The sequence below is a fragment of the Mus pahari genome, chromosome 21 (genome assembly GCF_900095145.1).
Source record: "Mus pahari chromosome 21, PAHARI_EIJ_v1.1, whole genome shotgun sequence".
Taxonomy (NCBI): Eukaryota; Metazoa; Chordata; class Mammalia; order Rodentia; family Muridae; genus Mus; species Mus pahari.
Window position 1 is genome coordinate 43,719,748 of NC_034610.1, and position 27,639 is coordinate 43,747,386.

Sequence of the window (27,639 nt, forward strand, 5' to 3'; positions counted from 1 at the left end):
GTGCTTGTCAACCTACTGCTCTTTCTGAGGAATTATTCCCACATAGGCCCCCCTAAAACCCGGATGCTCAGTCAAACTAAAGAGAAGGTTTATTAAAAACAACAAACTACTGGTTTGGTAGTAGTGGTTCGTGGGTTTTGAAGTAATGGCTAGTTGGTGGGAATTACAGGCGTCATACCTTGGTGTGATTGAGTTCAGTTATTGTATTCAGAATCTTTTCTTTATGTTTGCAGATTTTTCAAAGTAGGCTTTTGATTTAAGCCTACATATGTCTTGTCTCTGACAGCTGGGCGTTTTATGTCCTGGCTGGCTGCTGACAGCCATGCTTACCCACCATTCTCACTGACGGAGTGAGAGCAGGCCTAGCCCCAGACTCGCCCTGCCAGGGTTGTCACTTGGCTTTTCTGCTAGGCGCCACCACTTCCTCTAGTCTACTTCCAGAAGAGTCTTGGAGAACTGTGTGTCTGGTTTTCTTCTGTCAGAAATGGTTCTAGCTGTCAAACCATTAAGTGTTCACGGTTAGTATTCAAAGCTTCGTGTACTGTTTTTGCTTTTCATCTTTGAGGCAGGGCCTTCAAACTCAGCCATGCTGCCCTGGCCTCCCAAGTGCTAACATGACGGCTGCAAACTCCCTCCCTCCCCACTCCCCAGGTGCACCCTCATACAACCTGACCTTCCTGTGCCCTAGCCACAAAATTGCATCCTTGAGTTTCTAAATGAGACAGTGGGTTTGCTTTATAATAGAAGGAGAGAGAGAGGGGGGAGGGTGGTGTACACTCTGTATTCCATTTAATATTGAGAAAACCAGCTACTTACCTCTCAAATAACAGAAATGATTTATTTGCTAATAAATTGAATTCTCATGGGAGATCATTTATAAAAATGAAAGGGGTCTGTTAGGTCTAGTCTGAAGTATCCTGATCTCAATTGTATAATCATCATTTTAACAGTATTATTGGGAAATTATATATGTTAATTGTATCCGTTCTACTCTGGAGATTAAGGCCACTGACACATAGACTTTTGACCTGTTGCCTAGAATGTGGGATATGCTAGATAGACCTTTGCAATCATCTGACTTTAAATGGATATCCCTGGATATGTGGATAAGCCTTAACAAAACACAGATTTCTTGGGAAAGGAATTCTGTGTCAAAACTTCAGCAGAGAAGCTCTGCAGTAGAAGCTGCAGTCAGTCTCGAGGCTTCTAAACTTCTTTTAAAAATTGTGCATATATTGCACAGGTTTATTGTGTGTTGAACTGAAGATACTTGTGTTTCTGCTTGTCTAGGTTGGTACACTGGCCCTCAGAAAGTCAAGTTTTTCCCAACATTTGTGAAAAATCTTTTATTTAAGTGATACATTTGAATGGATTTTGAAAATCCACTCTGATTTGTGATGTTAAGGAAAGAGCATTAAAACTTTTTAAAATGGAGTTAAGCCTAAGTCTCTTGCTACGTCTCTGGCTCTTAAGACTGTCTTAGAAAAAATACCTTCTCTATTGCTTGTTTTGACTTTAGCGAGTTTGAAGGAGAAAGATGGGGAAGGGAGACAAAGCAGCAAAGGCTGGGTTGAGGGAACCTCAGCATGTTCTGAACTGAGCATTGGGTGTGTCGTAATGTGCTCAGTTCTTCACTGACCTAAAGACAAAGTGATCACTGACCTTAAAATGTCCGCGAATAACAGAGTGGCTGCTTGCTAATGATTTGTATTACCCTCCGCAGTCACAGCGATCCACCCCTAATAATTGTCTCAATGAGGGAAGAGCTCTGTATCTCTCTTTTTTTTTTTCATGAAGTTAAGTAAGGATGAGAGGCACCTGTGTATCACGGCAGAAATCGGCATAGTACAGCTGTCTTCTAACCATAGGAGAGTGGATGTTCTGTTGGCCAGTTATTTAGCATTAACGCTCAAATCTCTGGACTGCCAGTAAGACCTGAATCCACTTGCAAAATGAAACTATGTAAGGTTCATTTTTATGGATAGCACTGAGATTGTGATAACAAAGGAAGGGCTTAGCTGATCTTGTTTTGTTTTTTTTTCCCTTTGTTTCCTCCTGGGTACATAACTCTACATTTCATCTTCACCAAGTAGGAAGTACAAGTCAGAAAAGGACTGGCAGGGCCTTAAAAGCCCAGCCCTTCTACAACACATTAGTCTAACATCAGCATCCAGGTCACCCTGTGTGTACTTGGCCGCCTTCAGTGATGAGAAAATAGCTTGTTACATTCCATTAACTTGCAGCCACTGGTCTTGGTTCTGCCTGGCATAGCGGTGTGCCTGGGATCCCAGAACTGTAGGTCTAAAGTAAGAGGTCCATGAGCTCACAGTCCAGCCTGGGCTACAAAGTGGGAGCCTGTCTCCAAAGAGGGGGTAGGGAGTATGGTCTAGAAATCCCTCCATATGTCAACCTTGATCTGTTACCCCGAGTCTTCCATGCTCAGAGAAAGTGCTGTCAATAAGCCTCCACAGCTCCGCTGTGGCCCCACGGTTCTTTGCCTGTGTGTGCTGTAACGCTAAAGCATCTTGTTCAGAGCCGTGTAGTACAAGACTATGCAGTTCTCCACGCTGGACACTGCTGACTTTGATACTGTGAGGATTTTTCCTGCCTTGGTCACGTTGCTGTGTGGTGAGTCTGTGGGCCATCCATGTGCTAGTGCAGCTTCATTTTGTTGTCCAGGGGGTTGGCCCCTTCTTTAAGGATTTATTATTACTATTGCTTATGATGATGATGACGGGGTGTGTGTCTGCATTTGAGTATATGCACATGAGTGTGGGTACAGCAGAGTCCAGAAGAGGGCATCAGATTCCCTTGAACTGGGGTTTAGAGGGAGCTGTGAGCTACTGATGTTAGTGTCAGGAATCAAACCTACGTGCTCTGCAAAAGCAGTATAAATTCGTAAGTGCTGAGCCATCCCACCAGCCCCCCAAACTGGGGGCTGTCCGAAGAAGAGGTTACTGTGAGAGGAGAGGCCCTTTATCCACAGTTCTTATCAAGTTCAGAAGTCCATGTGTTGTGTATTCACGAGGTATCGCCAGTGACGGTCATGACCAAGAGGGCAAGAAGCAAGCATTCTAGCGTGATGCTAGTAGGTTAAAGTTCAGTGCAGCATTTGATAATATTCCCAAGTTACCTAGTGATACTCGGGGTTTAAGGAAAGGTCGAAGACAGCTTGGTATATACGTTATAGCAGTACACTTTAGCCGTGGTAGAACAGGCATGGGAGAGTGCACTGTGTTGGTACTGGAGTGCTTAATGTGTACTGATGATTTATAGAAATGTTATAAAAGGCACTGCAGGGCTCTGGCACTTTCGGCTGATAGCTTTGCCACTACTAGTGTAGTACTTACGGCTTCTCTCATATGTCGGTTAACAAAAGGTGGACAAATAGAGAACAAAGCAAAACCTGCCTTTTGATTTTCCTTTCAAGGGGTCAGCATCTTTGTGCAGTGTCTTTGTGCCTCTCAGAAGCTCTCATGCTGCAAGGTGGCAGAATGTTGTGCCTTTGTTACCACAGAAACCACCCACCAGCAAGCAGCAACATCCCAGGAAACTGAGGGAGCCCTTCAACTTCAAGGATGAAATGGCAAAGAACCAGTTGGGCCCCTTTGTTCCTCAGAGGTGACTTGATCCCACGTCGGCCTGTTCCAGGTAGCCTTGCTACTTTCAAGCCATATGAGGTTTTATACTTGCAGTCAAGTGTGGATTTCTAAAGACCCCTGCTGGAAGTAAATTACTGCTTACCTTGGAGAATATCAAATATTTTTAAAATCTCTGAGTCTGGTAGTTTTCAAGGATCCGTCACCTCATTTAATAATAAAACAGTATTGGGAAGAATTTTGCTACTTTTGGGCTCTATTGCAAAGTAAGCAGCACACATGTAGAACTTGTAATTTACCAGCAGCCGCCGCTCAGCCTAGTGGTCTTAATTTCTGTTTTTAACTGCAGTCCTCGAACAGCCCAAATTAGGCTTTCTCCGCCTGCAACAGGACTTTATGGCGCTCAGTGGGCGTTTAGGAAGGGGAATTGTAGCTATGCTTCTCGTCGATCAGGCAGACTTCCCGGGTGCATTTGTGGGCTCCGCTGCTTTCTACGGATCTGCTTGCAGCACAGAAACCTGGGAAGCGCCGGGTGTGGTGGTACACGCCTTTAATCCCAGCACTTGGGAGGCAGAGGCAGGCAGATTTCTGAGTTCGAGGCCAGCCTGGTCTACAAAGTGAGTTCCAGGACAGCCAGAGCTATACAGAGAAACCCTTGTCTCGAAAAAACAAAACAAAACAAAACAAAAAACCTGGGAAGCATGGTTGTGATCCTCATGTGGTCATGTGTGCGTATGTGCCAGGTACGCGTGACCAGCACCTGTACAGCATTGGGCAACCGGTGCAGGAGGAGTTTAGAGATCTAGGCCAATGTGTGCTGCAAGCAAGCACCAGGCCAGCCTGAGCTACAGGGCAAGATCCTGTCCGCAATTAAAAGGGACTGGCTGCGGGGAGGGTCAGAGTGGTGCCCATTCTACTCTGAGGAGAATTTAAATTTAAGGCCTGGCCATCCCTTTCTCTCATTTGCCTTTGCTGAGAATCAGAGCATGAAAGCCGAAGGGGTTGGAGTGAAGGTGGTGGTTGGTAAGCTATTCCTCCACCAGTGAAGTGAGTCAATTCAAGGGTAGGTTATATTAAATGCAGCTTTAGGGGGAAGCTACTCTCAGGTGGGTGAGTTCACTGACCCCAAGGAAGGAAGCCAGGAAAAGGGGGAGAAAGAGAGGGTGGAGATAGAAAGGACTCTGGCAAAGAGAGACCAGAATGTGGGATTATATAGAGAAGAGCCTCTGAGGGAGGGGTTGGGGGCAGGGCATGCCAGCTAGGGCCTGAGGGATGCAGGGGAACTTGGAGGCCAGGTCAGCTTTCATAGGTAAAATATGCACCTCGTCTGGTCTGAAACTAAACAGTAGTGCCCTAGTTACCTCCTGCCCTTAAGAGATCAACCCCGAAATTGTACAAGAGTAAACTGCTATATCCCATCCATTAAAGACTGGATTGAAACACTTACAAAACTGATCTCGGGCTGGAGAGATGATTCACCAAACAAAACCCTCCTTGTGCAAGCATGAGGACCTGAGTTCAAACCCCAACATGCACATAAGAGCTGGCTGTGGCGGCCCATGTCTTTAACCCCCTTAGTGAGAGCCTGGAGCCGGGCAGATCCCAGGGAGTCGCTGGCTGACCAGTGTAACTGCAAAGGTGAGTTCCAGGGGCAGGGAGACCCTGTCTCAAACATAAGGTAGACGGTGGTTGATGAAGGCATTTTCATATCAGCCTCTGACCTCCACACACACCCACATGAATGAGCATATGAATATACCACAACCACACACTCCAAAAAGAAAACTGGCATCAAATGTGTAAATTGATCAAGTCTCAATATTCTTAGGTCTATGTAAGAGCAAACACCTATATCAAATCTTGGATTGGAGCATTTAAGAAATCAACCTCAGGCTGAGAAGGGGGTTCAGTGGACAATTTAAGAAAATTGGAAGCTGTGTGCTTCGTGGGTAGGACAGCTCAGTCTTATCATTAGTTGATACTGGGCCGTTTACTTGTCTGTGATGATCACAGCTTGACAGAGCTTGGCAGCAGTCAGGATTCATAAAGCCCCAGGACAAACGCATCTTGAGGCCTAAGGCAGGTGGCCCAGCTGGCTACTTGACTTTGGCCTCTCTGTGCCCATTTCCTGTCAGTCAGGTGGTGGTGGCTCAGTGCTCTTCTGACACTGTGATATTTCGAAAGGGCCTAGAGCAGCCTCTGCTGTGGTAAAGCTGAGCGTGTTTCCAGTGGGGGAGGTTCTTGTTCTGTCGGTGGACACTTGGACTCATGGCTTCCTTGGAGGTGACTTCTGGCCCTTCGTTCAGGGTTTCACTCCTTCCAGTAAAGGTTGTCAAAAATAGCTTATCGTGTAAAAACAAAAGCCTTCACTTAGGTGGTTTTCACACAGATATATATCATATTTCATGGTCTTCCAGGCTAGAGAGTGAAGAATCGACTCTGTCATTGGGTGACTGCCTACTGTCATGGACACAAAAGGAACCCAGTCACCAGCTGGGCATGGTGGGTAATGACTTGTGTCTGGTCTTCTCTTGGGTCCTGGGTCCTGGCTCTTTACTGGTCTTCCCTAAGCACATGAAGCTTCTTGGGGAAATCTGTTATCTCACTGTGGACAAATGAAACTCCAAAGCCTTTGCTTTGCTGTTACGTGAGGCCTTGTGAACTCGCCCTGAAAGTAAGGGAACCCCAGTCTGGGTTTGTCTAAACTAGTAGCACAATTTTCCCTTGCATTCTTTCAAGCCACCAGTCTGGATCCAAATGCGCATTCACTTACTTAAATCCCCCAGCCTTTGGAGGGAAGGGTGTTTGAGAATTGATCCATTTCAGCGGGATTTGCTAGCCATTCTGCCCAGCAGTGGGCAGGACAATGCAAAGGAATGAAAACAGTGTCTCAAGGGGGTTTATAGTTGAGAAGAAAACACCTTGAAGATAAATGCAGAACCCTGTGCTGGCTACAGTGGGTGTGCTGTAGATGTAGTAACCTTTTATTTATCAGCCACCTCTTATGATAGCACTGTATCCGTTTAACCCTTACCCTCAACCGATAAAATAGTCATCACCCCAGCTGTCCAGAGAAAACCGGGCCACTAAGAGTAAAGTACACTGGCCGAAGCTTGTTTCATACGAAAGACATGTTAGCTTACAGGCAATGCCATTAGACTCCTCCAGGGACCTAGCAATGACTTACTTCATCACCTGCTCCCAAGTGCAGGTGGCTCACCAGGTGACTTTTTATAAAAAGGACTCTTTGACACCCCAGCCAGTCTGCTGGCATCTCTTCCTGTCCTCTGTCCCCCACTTGTCTGTCCTCATGACTTTGCTCTAGTCCAGCTGCTGATTGGACTGGAGGAGCTGGCTGATTGACCCCTCCCTCCTCCGGGTCCTCCCTCCCCTCCCTCCCCCAAAGGTCTGTCACATGGTGTGATTTCTCAGGGGGCACCTTGGCATGCCCCCCCCCAGGTAACCCCCTCTCCCACACATATGCCGCGTTAGAATCTTTGATAATGTGAGAAAGTGTAGGAGATCATTTAGGGGGAAGGAGTGCCTTTGACATTAGATTTAATTTGGATTAAAGGCCAAAAGAAAATAACTTTTCCTTCATTTAGCAATTAGCATTTTTGGAAAGTCTCAAAATGAGCAAACTTATTTCAGAACGAAACAAAAATCATATGGCTGTGTGCTTCTGAGAGAATAGTCCAAAAGAACTGAATCTGGGTGACTAGCAGAGACCTGCTTGGAGGACACCGGGGCACTGGAATAAGGAGAGCTGCCATGCAGTGGCAGAGCTGGGACTCCCCTGTTTGGCCTTGTCTCTGTCCTTTCGGCTTGACTTTCAGTGGAAATGTTTTTAGTTGAAAGAGGCGGTCTCCAATTTCTGGTCTCCTTGGAGGGTCTCGGTGATGTGCCCGTGGGCCTCATGAATGAAGCGAACAGTATATCTTGAGAGAGTTTATACACGAGTTGAGAACACATTGAAAATGAATGCGAAAGCCCCATACATCAGGACAGATGCCACCAAGGCCCAGCCTATACAAACACGGGTGTTCGTGTCGGGAGAGTGAGGCAGCAGTGGAATGTCTGCCTTATCCTTACTTACCGTAATAGACCACCAAGGGAGGGACAGAAGGAAAACCCCTTCTGCTGAACTCTTCTCTCTCCTGTGCTGAAGAATTGGCCGCTGCTCCTGCAGGCGAACCTGTTTCTCCTGCTCCACCATTCCTGCCGCTCCGCTCTGCCACCCAGAGGAGGAGGGAGCTGCCCTGTGCAGCTAAGCCTCTGCTGGTGGGTTCCAAGGACTCTGCATCCCAGGGCAGCTGGAGCTGCTCCCGGCCTCCTTCATTAGGCTGTGTCAGGGTTGTCAGGGCAACTGTTCACAGCAGGCGTCATGTCATCTTTTGCCCTCCGCTGCATGCTGAATGTTTTGCTGTGCAGTAGCAGCAAAAAGAAGACTGGGAAAGTGCCATGGCAGGAAGGAGAAGCTGGCTCTGATTGACCAGGTTAGGCAGTCCGAGGGAGGCAGCGGAACCTGCGTGCCTTTAATAGAGGCCTTCTGGAATGGGTGTGTGCGCGCGCGTGCGCGTGTGTGCATGTGCAAGAGTGTTTACTCACCAGCGCCTGTGCCTATTGGGGGGAGTAAGTGGGAGGGGGCTGCTGCTAGGTGAGGGGGAGCAGAGAGCCTCAGTTGCCAAGTAGCCGGTAGTATCTGTCAGCTGTTTGCACTGTGTACCCATAGGGGATCTATTACAAGTGCTCAGATGAACAGGCAGCTTAGGAACTAGCAGCTTCTGGGAGCTGCAATTACATAAGCATATATATTTAATATAATTGCCGAACAAGTAGCAGCGTTATGCCTGGGTCGGCTACAGCGATCCGACAAGAGAGACTGAAGAAGACTCCTGCAAGGACAATTCCCCTTGCTCTATTCACCATTAATGAGGAAGATGAGCTGCAGAAGAGTGGAAATGCCAGAAGCCCCAAAGGTATGCGTCAGCCCTACTCCTCACAGGAGCCGGACCCAGCACTGTTCTTACATTGATTATCGCACGGGTTCCGAACTGCACGCGCGATGCCTGCTTCTCGAGTACGCGTGACCTAACACAGCTTGCTGGTCAAGCTCGCACACCCTCGGGGTATGGAGTGTGATGGAGTGGAAATAAATTTTGTAGGTTTGGTCTATTTCAGGTCAGCTACTTTTTAAGACCCGAACTGTTTTCCTAGTATAAAGGTCTTTAATGTTCACTCCTTCATTTAAACAGGGACCAGTGACTCTGACCTCATCAGGGGGAATAAATTTGGCTTCAAGGGGTTTAAAGGAACAGTGCCCTCACTTTCCTGTAGCCACATCAGATCATTTCCATTTACTTCAGTGAAATGAGCGTCTCTGTAAAAAGGATGGATTAGGTAAAGTGATTGTTTTAGAGCTCCCTCTCCACAGGCAGTGGGTAAGGATGCTTCCAGATTTCTTCTACTCGGATGCTGACGGAGAAGGAAGGCAGGCAAACTTGGGAAGCCAGGGAGAGGGAGCAGCGTGAGGTCTAATAGCTTCTGGCTGCTGCTGCTGAGTACTCTGTGCCAACTCAGACATGCCGGGGACAGAAGACAGGGGTCTGAGCCGTGAGCGGTCCCTTCTGCTGGTGACGTGGCAGCAGCTGCTCAGGCTCCAGTCCCACGGACTGTCCTTCCGAGGTATTGTCTCATAGCCACTCTCCTGCATCTTTGAAGAAGGACTTTCGGGATTGCACTTAAATTTTCCAGCATCCTGTAGGCGTCTTCCTCCTGCAGGCTGTTCTCTCTAGCAGAAGAGGTGCCTATCTCTCTTTTTTTTTTTTTTTTTTTTTTTTTTTTTTTTATGAGCTGATTGAGTCTTCTATTCTGTCACTGGCAAATTACTCTATCACGGACATGATCGAATTTTCCATAGTGTGGCTCCAGCCACTGACACTTTGTTCCTAGCTCCAAAATGGACTGTGTTGCTTTTGCTAAATATAATGGAAACTGTGTACTTTAAACCCATAAGTATGTTTTTCTTCCATTCTTGAAAAGAGTATTATCACTGCAGATGATTTCTGTTTGCTGTCGGGGCTCCTGTCGGAATGCCCAGTGACCTCAGAAACTCAGTATTGCTGTAGAGGGGGGGATATTTCTTCAGTCGCTATGGGTTGACAGCTGAGTCTGAGCAGGTTGCGCACAGTGAAACCCCTCCAGGTGGTCAGCAACCAGTCACTTATTCTCTGCGGAACTGGGAACTTTTTTTTAAGTTAATGCTGCCTTGTTGAAGCAGTCCCACGGTGTATTTGTCAAAACATCCTGGCTGGTGACTCTTCTCTGGAGTGCCCCGCAGTTATCATTTAGGATAGCTGCCCGTTTTGTTCTTAGCTTTCATGACGTTTCTTCCCGGCTTCTTTGTTTTTAATTTCCTTCCAAATAAAAGCTGTCCTTGGGTAGTTAGTTCCTTTAAAAGAAAAGGAGAGAGGGGAAAGTCAGTTCTAAAGATGTTTGTATGGGTGTCCACCAAGAATCTTAAACCAAGGAGTTCTGATCCCCTGCTGTTTATCCCTTTTTATGTCTGTGTGTGTGCATGTGCTTGATTGTTTGGGATGCATGAGAAGGATTCCATTCTATTAAGAATGACCAGGGTTTTTTTACACCCATATATGTCTCTAATTTATGACATAGGAAACAAAATGAGCTGATGAATAATTCTGGATATCTCTGATTATGCTTAATGAATAAAAGCACTGTGGCCGTGGTTCTAAATTTCTCTTCAAGCATCCGAGTAGCAGGAATGTCCATTTTCTAGCCCAGCTCTGCCTAGTAGAAAATCGCAGCCGTGTTTCATCTCCGCACTGTCCAGTGTGGTAGCCATTAGCCATGTGCAGCTACAGAGCACTTGAAATAAAGCTAGAACAATGGAGAAAGTGATCTATTATATTTAGTTTACTTAAGTCCAAGTCACCACATGAGACAGCTTTATAGGCCCACAGATTCTGTCCTGTAGAGCTGTGACATAGGTTCCTATTGTCTCTGCTTCATTCTCACAAACTCCCTGTGCCAGACATGGTTAGGTCTTGTGGTAAAAAGAGGAGGATGCCGGGCGTGGTGGTGCATGCCTTTAATTAATCCCAGCACTCGGGAGACAGAGGCAGGCGGATTTCTGAGTTCAAGGCCAGCCTGGTCTACAAAGTGAGTTCCAGGACAGCCAGGGCTATACAGAGAAACCCTGTCTCAAAAAACAAAACAAAACAAAACAGAGGAGGACAAGGGAGTTCAGAATGCATGAAGTCCTGAGTTCAATCCCCAGCATAGCGTGAAGTGAGTGTGGTGGCCCATGAAGTGTTATCCACAGACCCAGTAGTTCAAGCTGCATGAGTCCCGGTCTCAGAAAACAAAGTTTAAAAGCCGATCATGAAACCTACAACCCTGGTCAGTCAGTGCACGGTAGCTGGACAGTTTGTTCCTGTTTCTCCTCTCTCCTCCCTCCTCCTCTTCCTCCTCCTCCTCCTCGTGTTCCTTACAGTCGCTGTTGCTGTATTATATCATCTTTTGCAACTTTTAATGGGGCTTCTATTTCCAAAACAGAACCTGATGATACAGGTTGCCATTTATGTCTGACTGTCAAGATAAGCAATCAAATTTGGTTTTCTTCCCATTCCATGGCCTAATCAGCCAGCCGTGTCTGAACTTGGTGCACGATGCTGGTTTGCATGCCTAGTAGGTTTTTTTCCCCCCACCTGTCATCAGTAGTTGAGAACCTTGTCATCTGAGTTGATTAAGAGGAGTGCTTCTGTCGAGGCTCACCCAGGGTTAAAGATGAGTACTGTATTCTCAGGTGTACATACTGTTGAGGAACCATCACCAGACACTCACAGGAATGAACGGGGTAACCACCGCCTAGACCAATGTGGCATGGCTTCTCGGTTACTTGGAGTGAGAGGGGAATCTGGTTCCAAGGCATGCCATCTGAGTTTTTCTAAGCATGGCATGTTATTAAGTAATAAGACATTTTTCTCTCTAAGGCAGCATTCATTCTGGGTGTTACAGAGTGCTGTGATGCAAAGATAATTGAGGATTTTTGCTCTCAAAGGTGGTGTCTGTCTAGTAGAGAAAGACAAATATGACCAGTAACACAGTTGTGTAAACCAGAATGAGGGGAACTCGGAAGAAAGGGGAGAGTGACAGATGTGGGAGAAGTGCCCACAGAAGCTGTCCAGTTGAGGTTAGAAAAACATCTGGAAGCATAGCCAGGACCCCAGGCAGGAGACTGGATGGATGACAGAAGAGCATCTTTAAAATGGTAACAGAACCTGGCTCTAAACGCAGTGCTTTCCGATGAATGGGCACATTCAGGGCTCCAAGTCTACCCCAAAGCATGATGGAGACGGCACACTGTGTAACTTCCCTACCCCTTTGTGAACCATCTGAAGTGCTGTCGTTTTTGGCATTGTATTCCTGGGTTTTGTCTGTTTCATGTTTGTTATTTGAAGCGGGGTCTCCGTTAGCCCAGGCTGGCCACAGACTCCCTGCTGAGCAGCAGGTAACCCGGAACCCTTCCTGATCTCCCTGTTACGGCCTTCCCCGTGCTGCGATTGCAAGTGTGTCCCACCACTCCACGTTCGGCTTTAATATAAACCTGATACCTTCCAGCTCCAGCACTAACTCCAGTTGTGAGACTTGCCTTTGGAAAATACCACCCTCACAAGATGAAGGGCTGATCCCCAACTGGATGGATTCTCCCCTCCCTCTGGCTTTCATTCTTCCATGGCGTGCCAGGAAGCCGGTAGCCAGCAGGTCCTTCCCACCTTCATGCTTTGGAGCTTCTCAGTGGTGGTGCTCCTCCACCTGGGACCGATATCATAATTGAATTTCAGATCCATGGTTTATCTATAGGTATTTTCATTTATCCTCTATTTTTAAACTAAGCCTCCACTTAGATTTTTCACAGTAATCTGGATTTTAGCCTCCTTTTCATCTTGGATTGCTTTCCATCACTGTGATAAAGACTAACAGTAAGGGATTTGAGGAGGAAAACATTTGTTTCTGTTTAGTTTAATGTCCTGAAGGGAAGTCAGAGCAGCAGCCTGGAGGCAAGAACTGAGCAGAGACCATGGAGGGATGCTGCTTGCTGCCTTGCTCCTCCTGGCTTGCTCAATTTGCTTTCTTAGCACAGGAACACCTTCCCAAGGGTGGCATCACCTACACTGAGCTGGACCATCCTGTATCATTAATCAAGAAAATGCCCCCAGTTTGCCTACTGGCCAATCTGATGGACGCATTTCCTCAGATGATGTCCCTGGCTCCTGTCAAGTTGATAAAAATTAGAAGGCAGGCCACCCCTGCCCGTATCTCTTCCTCAGTAATTAGCAAGAGCTAATTGGCAGCTGTCACACAGTGCAGTCATGCTTCCAGTGACCATGTCTATAATAGAATGTGCACCAACTGGTCCACCTCAGTTGCTTCTAAAACCCCTAACATCAGTCCCAAGCTCCTCCTGCTGGGATGTGAGTTTCCTGTGATCGGGTCCTCTCCCTCTTCATTCCCTTCCATTCTGTTCTTCAAACTCTCTGCTCTAGCTGCACTTCCCTGCCCTCCCCCCCCCCATCCTTCTCACGGTCTTTGCTCCACCCTCTTCCCCTTCTTCTTTGTCTGGATATTCTAACTCCTGGTTTGGAATCCGACCAGTGTCCTCCCCTCCCAGACCTCCCTTCCGCTCAGGCTCAGGCTAAGAATCAGCCCTGTCACTGCCAGCCTCCCTGTCCTGGTGCAGAAGGACAGACAACCTTGCAGTGTGTGCCTTCGCGTCCATCCTTCTCTCCTGACTCATCTCAGAGGGAAATACTCCGGCATGCCTCGCCTGGCCCTTCGCTAGATTGGAGGCCTTAGGGCCGGAATGCCTGCTTTTATACTGTATCTGGCAGAGTATATAGAAAATAACTTCTGCAGGAACTAAGGTCTGATAGGAAGTCCCAGGAGGTTGGGAGCATTGGAGCTGCCCTTCAGGGTCACTCTCGAGTGTCTGCTCTGTAAGGCTGCTCCACTCCGCACTGTGTTCATATAGTTATACCATGGGGTTTGCTCCATTGTGCTGTTTTCTGATTCTGTGTAAAAAATGAAGGCATCCACTTGCCTGGTAAAGCGGCTACTTTGTTTCGAGATTAACACCTTCTGTCCCTTTGTCAGCTGCACAGATTTAAGTTGTAGCAAAATAAAATCATGGAATGGTGGTTCTGTAAAACTGCTGCTGTTAAGCTGCATTTACAGAGCTTTTCTCCCACTCACTGTTGAGGGAGAGCCTCTGCAGATGAAGGTCTGCATAGAGAATATGAAACGCCCTTTACTGTCTGGCTGTCTGGCTGGCCGGTAGGTGATGCTCAACTGTAACGCCCACCAGTTTGCTCCCAGAGTCCTGGGACCTGGCGTGTGAGCAGCAGTTCACTCCTCACACCCCTTGCCTCCCCACCCCCCACCCCGCTTCCTTTCTTCTGGAGGACTTGACCACTGACTGTTTCCACCGTGCTAAGCTCCTAAGCAGTTCTAGTAAGGAAGTACTCGGTATCAAATGGACTGGCATCACTTTCATTCTTTATCCAAAATACTTGATAAAAAGTGCTGGCATGAGCAGACAACATCTGGTCTATATCTTTCTCTCTGTGGAGTCTCTAGACATTTGTAAAGCAAGTGACTTGAGTTGTCTCCCGGGCTTTCTGCATTAGGGAGAAAGTCCCTGCTTGTCATTGCATATAGGAGAATGTGCTCAGCCCATATATAGTCAATATATCTTACAGACAGATAAAATAAAATGGCTTCAATGGAAAACCAACAGGCTTAAGTAGTGGTTGACAGGTAACTGTTCAAATCCTAGGAACCGAACACTATTAACCATTGGCTCAGCACTTAGAAGGCTCGTCTGCTTGGATTGACCTCTCAGGCCTACTAATATCAGTGCTTCAAGGAATAACTTTAATTTGTTGTTTCCAGGAAATATTCCAGGTGAGTTGCTGACACCTTCCTCATATTTCATTTTTTGTTTTTGCTTATTAGTTTTTGTTGCTTTTTGTCTGTGTTTGTCTCTTGTTTATTGAGGGCAAGAACTTACACAGCCAAGGCTAAACTAAAATTTCAGATCCTCTGGATATCTAGGGAAGAGCCCAATATTTGGGTAGTCTCTGTATTAACTACCAAAGGCAAGTAGTAGCCCCAGTGCAGAGGCCCAAACTGTGTCACAGAAGAGCAGAAGACAGTGTGTTTGAAGTATTTGCCAGAATGCCAGTCCACAGATGCTGACGACAGAACTCAAGCCCTATTTTTGAGGCTGTCATTCCAGCAAGGGTTTGTTAGTGAGAATATAAATTATTTCTAGATTCCTAAGAATTTGCAAATGTAAGTGTGGTGTGGAGCTGATGTGGCATGTGGAATTGAAGTGGGTGAGGAGTATGGATGAAGGAAAATTCAGGTTCAGTCTTTATATAGTTAGGATATATGGCTTGAGGCACTACCGTGATAGGATCCTGGCCTTTTTCAATAGTACTAAGGTATCAAAGTACCAGAGTTCAGCAACAGAACCTGTCCTAAAGCCATGGGAACAACGCTGTGCAGACCATTGCCTCCTGTGCATGGTTGGTAGAATTATCTCCAGCATCGGGGTCAAGCATCATCAAGAGAGGGCTTAAAATGGAGCTGGAGAGTTGAGACCCTTATCAGTCCCTTTAAAAAACCTTTCTGAACAGTGTAGCACATATTCTGCTTAAAATGTACCATTAAGGCTGGAGAGATGGCTCAGCCGTTGAAGGCTAGGCTCCCAGTCAGAAATATCAAATGCACCATTAGAACATGTTTTCCATGCAGATAGTTGCCCTAAGTTTTCCTCGTGTATAGAGGCCCTGTATAGGACTATGCAGTTTCAAGGCCTACCTTTCTCAGGGACATTAACTGTGTCTGGGAATAGTTTAGCCAGACTGACAAGTATCGAGTGGCCACAGGTCCAAGTGAACTGTTGTTAGAACTCAGGCCAGGCTTCTGCAAAAGACAGTGTGGTGCCTTGGAAGCACCTGCCTCACTCAGCAGCCTTTTCTCATCCGGTGATGTAAAGTGACTCCTGCTCAGGGGTAGGCAGGCTTTAGAGAGACCTTATGCATGACACCTTCTGGGACAAAGCTGAGCTCCCAGAACAAACGGATTGTAGTGGTGGTGACCTGTAACCAAATGGCTGACATTTTCCATTCACTTCTGTTTTGTAAGGTTTATTTTATTTTTAATCATGTGTAGATGCATGTGTCTCTGTGTGAATAAGCACAAGTGCATGTAGGTTTCTGCAGAGGCTGGAAGAGGGCCTCCAATCCTCAAGTCAGAGTTACGGGCCATTGTGAGCTGCCTGATTAAACTTGTGCCCATTTCAAGAGTGGTGTGTACTCATAACTGCTGAGCCATCTTTCCCAGCCTCCATTCACTTCTGACACCTTGTGTTGATAAGTTCTATAGGAATGCTTCTGCGCTCGCCTGTTCTACAGCTTTGCTTGGTGTCTTTAGGAGTGCTACCTCTGTCTCCTCCTCCTCCTCCTCCTCCTCCTCCTCCTACTCCTCCTCCTCCTCCGGATCTTGCTGTGTAGCCCAGACTGCATTTAACTCAAGAGGTTCCCCTGCCTGTGTCCTAAAGTGCCAGGATTCAGGCATGTGCTACACCCAACCTTGAGGCCTTTTTTAGTATTTCCCTGCAAGGGTCTTGAGTGACTGGATCCTTGTTCTGTGTTTATTCATGTAGATCAAAAGTATAAGATGTCATATAGGTTACTCATGAAATAACCTGTAATTTCCGTGTGTTAATGAAAGAAGTAAATTACTGCATTAGGGCAGATCACCTCACTTGCTGTTTCAAATACAATGAAGGGAGTATACTCTCTATTCCTTAAAGTGAGTGGCAAACTCTTGGTCTCTCTTGACCAGGGACTAATAGCAATGATTCATCTCAGAGCGTTCAAAAGGAATTTGTTTCTTAAAATCAAGTCCCCTCTTACCCTAATGATGGGATGTGCATGTGCCAGTCACTCAAGGATGGTCTAGGACTGTAGGCAGGTTTCTACCAACTTGTTGGTTACAGAGGTTGTTCTGTGGTTAATGCCAATCTCTATTTCAGAACTTATTTCTCGTGATAGTCTTCTTTCGTTAGTCAACTGTGGTAAGTACCTCGGACACTTATGGTAGAGAACCCAGTTAGATGGCTTGTGCTCTGTGCCGTCGTCAGATGTGTGCGAGTCAGTCTTTGTATCCTGAAGCAGTGGACACCAGGTACCGTCTGGCTTTCCCTAGAGTTTCCCCTCTGCTGTACCTCCTGCTTTACCTGGCCCTCTCCTGCTCTACCTGAAGTCATTTCCATAAGGATGTCCCCAAGCCAGGTCTGGGGTTTGATTGCTCGTGAATCTGTCTCCTTTTGTTTCAGCCAAGTTATAAATGACACGTTTGTTTGCTGACTCATTGTTAATGTCTCCTTCAACTAAGTCACACATGGGGAAGACGTTCTGTGTTAGATTCACGCTGTGCACTCCAACACCCTAACACAGAAACTTTAGTGTAGTAGAGGGTCCCTAAATACTGGTTGTGTGAGGAGGTATTGAAAATAAGACTGTAATACTGACAGGATCATATCCAGCAGACTTTTCCATTATCAATAAATAGCTCTAGAGCATGTGCCTTTCAGTTTCCCAGTTCATACATCATCTTTTTCCATTGAGGCCTTCAGGAGAACGCCTTCTAGATACCAGTTCCTGCCTTGCTGGCCTGTAGATGGTGTTTGGGTGTAGCTGTACAAGATTAGCTTCTCAGGAGCCCTGCAAGCCAGAAAGGATGGGGGAGGGCAGCCAAGGAAGTCGGTTCTACATGCTTGAACCTTCCGGGCTGGGACTTTGTTCTGAACCTGGCAAAAGACGGCGACCTCAGATAGATCATTACCAGGAGTGTTGTTACAACTGGGACTCTGTAGGAAAGACCTTTGCCCATTAGCCTCCATGTGGTCTTAAACCAGAGAGCATTATGGCCTCGAGACTCTGGTGGAACTCGGCAGCCACCATCATACCTGCCATCATACCTAAGAACCAGAGCTAATTATGAAATGTTTATTTTGAGTTTGTAATACGTAGTCATTATGATCAGGTTTGAATTATTAGCATATGCTTTCGAACTGGAATTCACTGTCGAGGTTGTAAGGCATAAGTCGTAAGTCAGTGAGAAAAATCAGGAAATATCTTGGAAGAGACCTGGAGATGCTGCTAAGTTAGCAAAACTCAGTCGGTGCCCAGCTGCTCTCCCACCCCACCCCCAACCCCCACCCACATCAGGGCATCTCACTAAGCTACCCTCAGAAGTTTCCTTTTATGCTTCTCCCCTGTAAAGTCATCTCTGCCTCAGGTTTTCTTTAAGACCTAGAAAAACAGGTTTCTTAGTGGGAAGCCCATTCAGTCAGCATTATAAAGACATGAAGTGACTGCTGAGGCCTTAGGTTTAAAAGCTCAGCAACCGAGTATTTACCCTGGGCTTCTTGGGGAGCCATGGCTTCTTATGAATTTATTACAGCTAATTTCTTGTGTGTGTCTGCAGCGTTAATCCTTTTCCTTATCTGCACGTGGTAGCATTCGTTATCCTGCACCTTACCCCCAGTAGGTTGGAATGCTGTGATATTAATAGCAGCATTAAGTATGAATAGAGCCCAGAGATAGCCACTTTTCACACTTCTACACAACAACCGACCTGATAATATTTTCTCTCAATCCAGTTAACTCCACGCTCCTCTCCATATATAGATGCAGACGAGCGTTTGAAGCTGCACTACCCTCAGCCCCACGCAGGCAGGTGCTCAGCAGCTCAGGGCTGCACGGGTGCCTGTTTCCACTCTGTCTACAGTAGTGTGAACCTGGCCATTAACCGAGCCCCATAGACTTCAGCTTCAGCAAGCACTGGTATGTGTGTCCTGTGCTGTGTGCCACATGTGGCCGTGTATGTGAGTGCATGGTTCTGCAGGTCTAGAGCCTCATGCCCTGCGAACCCACATCTGTGTACATCTCAGACTTTAGCCTTTGGATATTAGGGATGCTCAACCTGGGTCTTAAGGTCAATCTGCTTTGTCCTTAAAGGGGAGGGAGTGTTACAGTAAATGAGAAAACACTAGAAAGAAAAAAATAACATAATAAAACCCACATGCACAGGTCTCAGCCACTAAACACATTGAAAACACTTTATAGTAGAAGAACTAATAATTGGGAATATATATAGGGGTGTGTGTGTGTGTGTGTGTGTATGTGAGTGATCTGATGGCTAGTGTCATAGTTACCCTACTTCCTTCCATAGAGGACTTATATCTCCCCCAACTCCTTTTCCCTCCTGGCCATTTCTGTGTCTTGGGTATGTGCACACATCTATAAATTCCATATTTATCTGTTACAAGTTTTGTGCTTCCACCCACACCATCCAGGTTTTAAAGTGTCCCATCTAGAGTGTTAAGTGCTGCCTAGAGCTCTGTAATGTGGCAGGCCTATCTTCTGCAGTCCTGCTGTCGCTGATGAGGTTCACCGCAGCTGCTGTAGCTCTCCCTGCAGCAACCTTCAAGGACTTGTGGGACATGTGTGCAGACTTCTCAGCGTGTGTTCTGGAAGTGAGTGCGTCTCTGAGATACTGTCTGCGTGCTTACTCCTGGGCAGAGGATGGGAGCCCTTGCCCCACGTCCTCTCTTAGACTTGACGCAGTAAGACACTGATTTTCATGAATCAAAATTCCTTTTGGTAATGGAAATGACAGGACCGTTGGTGTTTTTCCTTCTGAAGATGGCAAGACAAATCACCACAGTGGTAACTGCCTTTCAAGCTTACCATGTTTTGAGAGATGTGGGGGACTTGGCGGGGGGGGGGGGCAGTTTTCACCGCGGTCCCCTGGTGGCTTTGGTGGGAGCTGACTTCAGATCCCTGTTCCCAATCGTGCCTTGGGCCTGGGCCTTTTAACTTCCCGCCAGTTACCCCTTCCTGTCCGTGTTCAGCGCCCTGTTACTGGGTGAACAGAGGAGTTGCAGAGGAGGCAGGTGACAGCAAGCTTTGACCAAACTACCTCCACCACGATCCGATCCCACGCAGAGTGAAGGACGTGAGTGGAGAGGAGGAGAAAGCCTTTGGAGAGCTCTCGGGAGAGTGTTGAAACCAGGACTTAAAATCAGATTGGCTCATCATTTGCCGGTTCCCATTATTCCTGTGGTCCTTGGGCTTGGTTAGCATGTGAAACGTATAAACTCTACAAATGCTGAACATTAGCATGAATAATTAAACGGCCAGGAGGTAGCTCTGGGTGGCTGAGGGTTTCTTTATTATTATGGAGGCTATTTTCGTCACCAAAAGGAAGCGGGGCTGTGTAGACAGCCAGTCTGAAGACCTCGCTGTTGCTGTCAGCCCAGCCTCGCGTGTGCGTGACTGACTGCCTTCCTTTCCTGGAAGAGGAAAGTTGCTTTGCTGAAGAAAAAGATCAATGTTCTGTGGTCTCTGCATCAGTAAGATACAGTCTGAATTCCTGGAACAGGAGCTGTGCTTGGCAGAACCATGGTAGACCAAGAATAATGTTGGCATGCTTAGAGTTTTAAGTCACCTTGGATTTTGTTCTGCAAATTACTAGCCCCAAAGTCTGAGGGTTCCTTAGGACTGTCTACTGAGTTCACACTGATACTGTAAGTTTTGGGGTCTCCATCTGAGTTGCTAGAGGGGAAGTCCCTCCCCCTCTGAGTCTTAGTCTCATTCATAAAATAGTTTTAAGGATTGACTTAAACTGAGGCTCTAGGACAATTTAATTAGTCTTAAAAGGCCCCAGGGCACTAATGCTGTAAATCTTACCAGCTGCCCGGAGGAGGAAAAATAGAAGGAACTGTTTAAAAGTACCTGTTAGGAGCCAGGGGCTGTGAAGCCTGCCTCTAAATGTTGCATTTAAAAAATTCCCTTCCATCATGCCCCCCACCCTCCGTCTGTCTGTCTCTTGCTTCCCCTGTCTCTTTCCCACCACCAATAAATCTTATGTGAGACCTGTTGCCTGATGTGTTCTCTGCAGCATTCCTTGGCAGGGTTCTCCAATCTACTCTTCTGAAGAAACCATAAGACATAACCATAAGGCATGCGGATCTGACATCGACGGGATTGCAGATTGCAGAGCAAGGAAGCCCAAAGTGCCAGAAAAGTCTTAAGTTCTGACCAGCATCCCACAGAAAGAGAGAAATCTGCACAGAACCAGCAGAACCTCAAGGCTGCTTGGCTTGTAGGGACTGTGATGAAGGGTGGGAGAGGGTACAGTATCACATTAAAGGAATAAGAACTTGCCTAACTCTTTAGCACAGCTTAAGATGAACCTGCATTCCCAGGGGTGGGCCTTTAGCCAAGTCATTGGCTCTGTACAACTAAAATGATAGGTCGCCACCCAAAGTATTCTCTTGACCAGGGGTTTGCCCTTAATGGTCCTTTACTCAAACTGGCCCTCCGTCCTGCTGTATAGTCTAGCCCACCAGCCCACCTTCCACTGGTGTTTAGTCTGCACTGCTCCACCACTTATGCCATGAAGCTGTCTCCCAAATGGGGTCTACCGTCACCATAGGGGGAATAGAACACCCACTCAGAGCCTTTGGAATCTGTAGGGAGATGCAGTTGGGATACAGAAAAGAGTTTCAGAGCTGGTCAAAGAGAAGCAAAACCAAGAAGTTTATTCATTAGAGAAGAAGGGGACAGTCAGGTGCAGGCATCGGGACACTAATGACCGAGACCCACGCAGAGCTGTACTCCTTCAGTGTCCCTTTTCCGTTTGAAACATCAGCTCACTGTGTAGCCAGGTTGGGTTGGGCCCAGACATCACAGTCACCTTGTGTGAGCCCCCGGAATACTGGGATGATAGTGGGCACTCCCAAAAAGGCGGCATCTTTAACTTTACTGTGTGACCTAAGGGGAGTTTACTGTGAGACAACTGTTTGCTGAGTCACCCCATGTCAATGAGTGTTTACTTGAGACAGTGCTCATTCCTTATATAAATGCGTGTAAATGTCAGTTGTTAACAATGTGTTCCATGAAGCAGGATTTAAGAGAAGAAAGATGTTTTGAAGAAACAATGCAGGACTGTGAGGGATAATTTTCCTCTCCCAGAACTCCCGTGAAATCTGAGCATTTAGAATTGTCGTTAGAGTAGTTGTTCAGTGGGGCTTGCCATGCTGAACCGAACTCTTGCTGTGTAACACATACGTTATATAGCTATAGATAGCGTTAGGCTAGGTGGGCGCGCCAGCCCCCACATAGTCAAATAACCCATTTTCTCTACGAAGTACCCAGCCTTGGGTAATTTGTTGTAGTGACACGAGAGGCCAACTCACGGTCTGTCTCCAGACTGGCTGGTTAGCTTTGGCTACAACGAAGATTCTAGGTTGTCCTTGACAAATTCTTTAACTATCTTATCTTTTGATCTACAACTCACCTTAAGCCCTGTTCATCCTGAAAGTTCAGTCCGAATGTGTGGAATGTCCTTTCCCATCATCCCTCAAAAGAAACCAGAAGGCCCAGAAGGTGGACTTCTCTCACAAGCCACGCCACCACTGGAGGACTTCAAAGTCACCTTCCCTTTTGCTTACTGACATCAGTCCTTGGAGGTAAAGGCTCAAGAGAAGAGGAACGAATTCTTCCGAGGCCACAGTAGGCCTCACCTCTTTCTGTCAGTTGGAGTAGCCTTCTGAGTCTCAACGGTCATGCAAAGGTGACAGTGTCTTTTGGCTGTTAAGAATTCCTCAGGGAAGCCGTCTCAGGGATATATTGGAGATTACCTGTGCAGCCACGTCTGATGTCTCTAGTTTTTGTATCCAAGGGGGACGGGGGCTGTGCAGTTGTGTAACATTAAATCCACATGGCTTTTTACATTTCAGAATCAGAATAGAGGAGCATATATGTCATACTTGTGAGAGCCCAGACCTGACATACATACTGTGTAGTCCACTATAGCCCTGGCCTGACATACGATACGTATGGTGTGGCTCCTACAGCCCTGGCCTGACATACATAGTGTGTGGCCCACTACAGCCCTGGCCTGACATACATACTGTGTGGCTCCTACAGCCCTGGCCTGATGTACATACATACTGTGTGACTTTTACAGCCTTGGCCTGAAGTGCATACTGTGTGGCCCCCTATAGCCCAGGCCTGACATGCATACATACTGTGTGGTCCCCTACAGCCCAGGCCTGACATACATGCATACCGTATGGCTCCTACAGCCCTGCCTGTAGATGGAAAGATAGTTGAGCGTAATGAGTTGAGGACACCGCTGAGGAATTTGGAAGGTGCTGGGCTCACTCTGGTTCTGTTGCTCTTATCAGCCGTGTAGGCAAATTGTGACCTCTGAACGTATTTCCCTCAGACCCTGTCAGATGGTGATCACAGCACTGTCTTCAGTTAAACAGTAGGACATGTGTGAACCCACACATGTTAGGACAGTGAACTGATTTCTTGGCTTATGTAAATTGCATGTGTGCACACAGACAATGCAGGGAAGGCCCTTCTCTTTAGAAGTGAAAGACCCATCAAGCCTTAGAATAGCTGAGGAGGCCAGAGCTGAGAAAATGCCACCCAGCACACGGCATGGTTGTAGGCGCCGAGAGACTGAGGGGGAGGGCTGTGAGTTTGATACCTGCTGGACGCCATAGAGGAGGAGAACAGAGCAGATGTGAGCCTGAGAGGGCGCCCTCAGGCCTTTCCTACATGGAGGTCTGATCGGAATGCCTGTCCAGGTGCGGCTGCCTATCAGTGGATGTGTTCTGCCCTGGGGATGCCGTAACTGCTTACCAGTCTGCCTCAGCAGGAATTTGTTCCCTTCATACAGAGGCTTGGAAGTCTGTCAAGTCTGCAGAGATGGCCTTGGGGAGCCTGTTGGCCGATTTGTGGATGGCCCGCGCATCTCTCTCTCATCGTTCTGCCCATCCGTGTCTTCATGTCCCCTGATGCTGATTCGGACACTAGACATGCCCTTAGGACCTTATTTGACCTTAATTCCCTGAAGTGCTGTTTCTAATTTTAGTCACACTCCAAGGCACTGGGAAGTAGGATTTCAGCTCATAGCCAGTGGCTAGTTCTGATTTTTATAGTTCTGTGTATTAACTGACCCTTTAAGGAGGCACAGAGTAAATTGGTTTAGTCCCATTAGAACCTTCTCTTGGATTTGAATAGAGAGAGTTGCACACAGCAAGGTGAAGCTGTTGGGCAGAGTCGTCATGTTGCTACCAGCCCTTGATGCATTTTGTCACGCTGGCTAAGTGTTCAACATCCCTGGCATGTTTGTTGGCTGTTGATGTATAAACCTGGATGTGGGGGAAGGGGAGTTATAGATACAATTTTAGTTTTTTGAGAACTTTGTGTCTACATCACCCCCACCCCTCCTGGTATAAATGCTTTTAAGAGATAAATTCAAAGCTATACATAATGGTGCATACTTGTAATATCAACATCCCAGAGGCTGAGGCAGGAGGCTGTCCTTGAAACTAGGCCAACTTGTGTTACATAGTGAATGCAAGGCCAACCTGGGCAACAGAGGCAGACTCTGTTTCAAAATAATGAGGGGAAGAAAGAGGGGAGGACGGAGGAACGGGGTAGGTTTATTTAACTACTAATGTATCACATCTCTTTTTATTTTATTTTATTTTTATTTATTTGAGACAGGGTTTCTCTGTATAGCCCTGGCTGTCCTGGAACTCATTCTGTAGACCAGGCTGGCCTCGAACTCAGAAATCCGCCTGCCTCTGCCTCCCAAGTGCTGGGTTCAAAGGCCTGCGCCACCACTGCCCGGCACACCTTTTTTTAAAATGAGTATGTTTTTAGAATTGCAAACCCGGGGAGACCGTCTATAGATCATCTCTTGAGCCACAGGAGTTCCACTCAAGTCAACCTGGAGGGTTTCTTCCACTTCCGGCAGGCAGTCTGGGCGCCTGCCTGGTTTACAGGTTCAGTACCATCCAGGGGACACATCATGGCCCAAGGGAACCATCAGGAGGCCTAGAGGAAATACATTGTCTCTGCCTCACACTGGCTTTCAAATTCTGCTAGTGCAGCCACGTCCGTGTCCGCTAACTGTTGCTAGGCGCCAAACCCCAGATGCACCACAGTGCTGTCCTCTGGGGTGGTGCTTCCCTCCCTAGTTTGCTGTGCACTCTCGGGCTCTCTTCAGCACGCTCTCTGAGAGTGCCGTGGTGAGGCAGGTAAGTTCCTGGTAACTGTCAGCGGGTTTGTCCCTGTTCTCCTCCCCTGGGCCTTCGGACCTCGGTCCCCTCAGGGAAACATTCCAGAAGAGTGGCAGCCAGCAGGTGCTGCCAGGTCCCTTTAGGCTAGCCTTGGAAGTTGCCCCTGGTTACCTTTGCCGTATATAATCCCGGGTCAAGTGTGTCAATTCCAGTCCTGATTAAGGGAGTGAGAGAGGCCCTACTTCCTGGTGGGAAGAGTGGCCAAGTCCAATCCAGAGAAGGCAGTGACTCAGCAGGATCTGTGACTAGAACCATGTTCCATAGCTGTTAGTGAACGTGGCCACATGTGCATCACAGTTGTGATTTCTGGGGACCCTGGTGGGACTGATTTCAGACTTGTGAGCCAGTATGCTCAGCTTTTTCTCTTATTCGAAAATGTATTTTTACTTCATGTGTACATGTGTGTAGTACACCATTTATATGCCTGGTACCCTTAGAAGGAAGAGCATTGAATCCCTTAGAACTGGGGGTTGGGACAGTTGTAAGCTGCCGTGTCGGGGCTGGGAAACAAACCTACGTCCTCTGGAAGAGCAGCCAGGACTCTTGCCCGTGTGCTTATTTCTACGCAACATTCTAAAGCGTATAGTAAGTAGAAGCTGAGTCTTTCACTTAGGACTGTTAGGACAAGCTAATTCAGCTACTCCGTCCTGGACCAGTACAGTCCACTTCGGTTCTTCAGCTGGGCTGACTGAAGAAATTACTGAAAGCAAATTCCCATTTGCTGGCTTTTTAACCTGACCAAAGCGTTTGCTGTTCTAGGTGATTTTCACGTTCCTTGCTCCTTTATGTTAATGCATTTTCGTTACTATATTAATAGATTGGAGACTTTGATCAAAATAGAGGTCAAATTCTATCACATTCATATATTTAGATCAATGGACATGTGCATAGCTATCTATAAACCGCTCTTTATTTCAAAAGGCATTTTATATGTACCAAACTTACCCCTTATTATACACACATGATTTTTCCATGTGCTGCTCCTTGGGTGCACCCACCCCGTCAGGTGTGGCCAGTGAGTGGGTTGTGAGCTTTCTGCTTGGTCTCCCATCGAGGCCTTCCTTCACTGATCTGCTGCCTCCTAGCTGAAGCCGCCGAGACTGTTAACTTCCCTCCTCTGTCTTGTCTTAGAACATTCTCCTTCCGTTTCTTCTCTGTGGACAAGCATGCTCTTGCAGTCACACAGCCCAGTGTCGGGCAGGGTCCAGCGTTTGCCTCTGCCTCTGCCACCCATAGACATAGGCTTTATTTTCATTACGCGACCCCCAACCATTGTCCTGCCAGAGATGAACAACACAGCTTCCCTGGGTGTTCCTCTAAAAAACAGACGGCTTTAACTTTCCAGTAAGAATCTAATACAGCTTCCCTTCTCTGGTAAAGTATCTTAGAAGGGCTCCCTTAAAACCCCTGTGGGCCACAAGGTCACGAATATAAAGCAGTACACTAGGTATGTATATGTGCATACACAGGAGAAACATTTTTCCTATGTAAATATTTCTGCTCTGCATAGTCAGATTATCCCTGCAAACCTATGTATCCTATTCCACATCCCAAGGATAAGTAACTGCATCTGCTAAAGCCTAGACCACTTTTTTTCACTCACTAAAGCATTTAATGGCAACTGCCACCAAGGCTGTCGTCATCAGGATTCTGCTTCCTGCTCGCTGGCACCCCACAGATGATGCAGCCTTGAGGTACCAGGTGCTCTGGCTGCTGCTGCTTCTGTCTCCTAAGTCACATCTGTTCTAGAGGCCACGAGGCGGAAAGCACTGTCCATGCATGGTGGTTTGTACTAACTGAGCCCAGCAAATACCGATTCCTCCTCAGGGGTTTCCGCCTCTCAAACCGGAAAGTGGTTTATATCTTACAAACAAAAAAATGAGAAGTTATGTTGTTGTTTTGTTCTTGTTTTTGTTGTTGTTGTTGTTTTGAGACAGGGTTTCTCTCTGTAGCTCTGACTGTCCTCAGACTTGTTCTGTAGACCAGGCCGGCCTTGAACTCAGAAAGATCTGCCCACCTCTGACCCCCAAGCGCAGGAATTAAAACAGGCACCATCACCACCCAGCTATGATCAGGTATCAAAAACTCTAAAAAGTTGAATTACTTATTACTTGAAAGTCAGGTAGGATATACCATTCCAATTCTATAGTGTGTGACCTGAAGGTCAGAGCTTAAATGAAGAGTGCTCTGTAATTGGCTTAATAATCAAGGGTGGAAATTGGCTTCATATGTCATTGTGTGGTTTGGAGAATTTAGAGACAAAGGTACTGAATGTCCCAAACCGAGACATACCATCAGAATAACAGGAGTGCCTGTGACGCAGCTTCTGTTTGCTCTTGGGTTTGCCTTCCAGAGTGTGCAGAAATGAGTGAAGTGTCACTAGCAAGGTCACACTGTGGCTTAATGCTAAGATGAAAAAAAAAAAAAATACAGATTGACCATTCCTAATTAGAAAGCTCAATCCATAAAAATCAACAATCATTTTGAACTCTAACATGATCCCACAAGTGGAAAATTTCTTATCTATCCTTCATGTTACAGGTCGCTGTCAAAACACAAGTGCACTAAAAGCGCTGTATAAAATTACTTTGGGCAATGTGTTTAAGGATATATGAAATGTAAATGAATGCCAGATTTAGACCTGACTCCTGACTCTTATTTCCTACACTTATCATGCACGCACACACACACACACACGTGTGTGTGTGTGTGTAAATACTGTAAAAAAAATCCAAAGAAAATACACACTCTTTTTTTTTTTTTTGGTTTTTC

General features: G+C 46.8%; 1 protein-coding gene across 4 annotated transcripts in view; it reads left to right on the top strand.

The window, feature by feature from the left end:
* Map7 (microtubule associated protein 7) overlaps positions 1–27,639 on the top strand; it is a 129,746-nt gene that overhangs the window by 12,733 nt on the left and 89,374 nt on the right. The window contains exon 1 of one of the 4 annotated variants that reach the window (XM_029533214.1): positions 7,883–8,578. The exons of 2 other annotated variants lie outside the window; for them this stretch is intronic. In XM_029533214.1, the coding sequence (XP_029389074.1) occupies positions 8,446–8,578 (133 nt within the window). In that variant the 5' untranslated portion in view covers positions 7,883–8,445. Of the gene's footprint in view, positions 1–7,882; positions 8,579–27,639 lie in introns of those variants that run through there. One more of the 4 variants, XM_029533215.1, reaches the window with a different exon arrangement.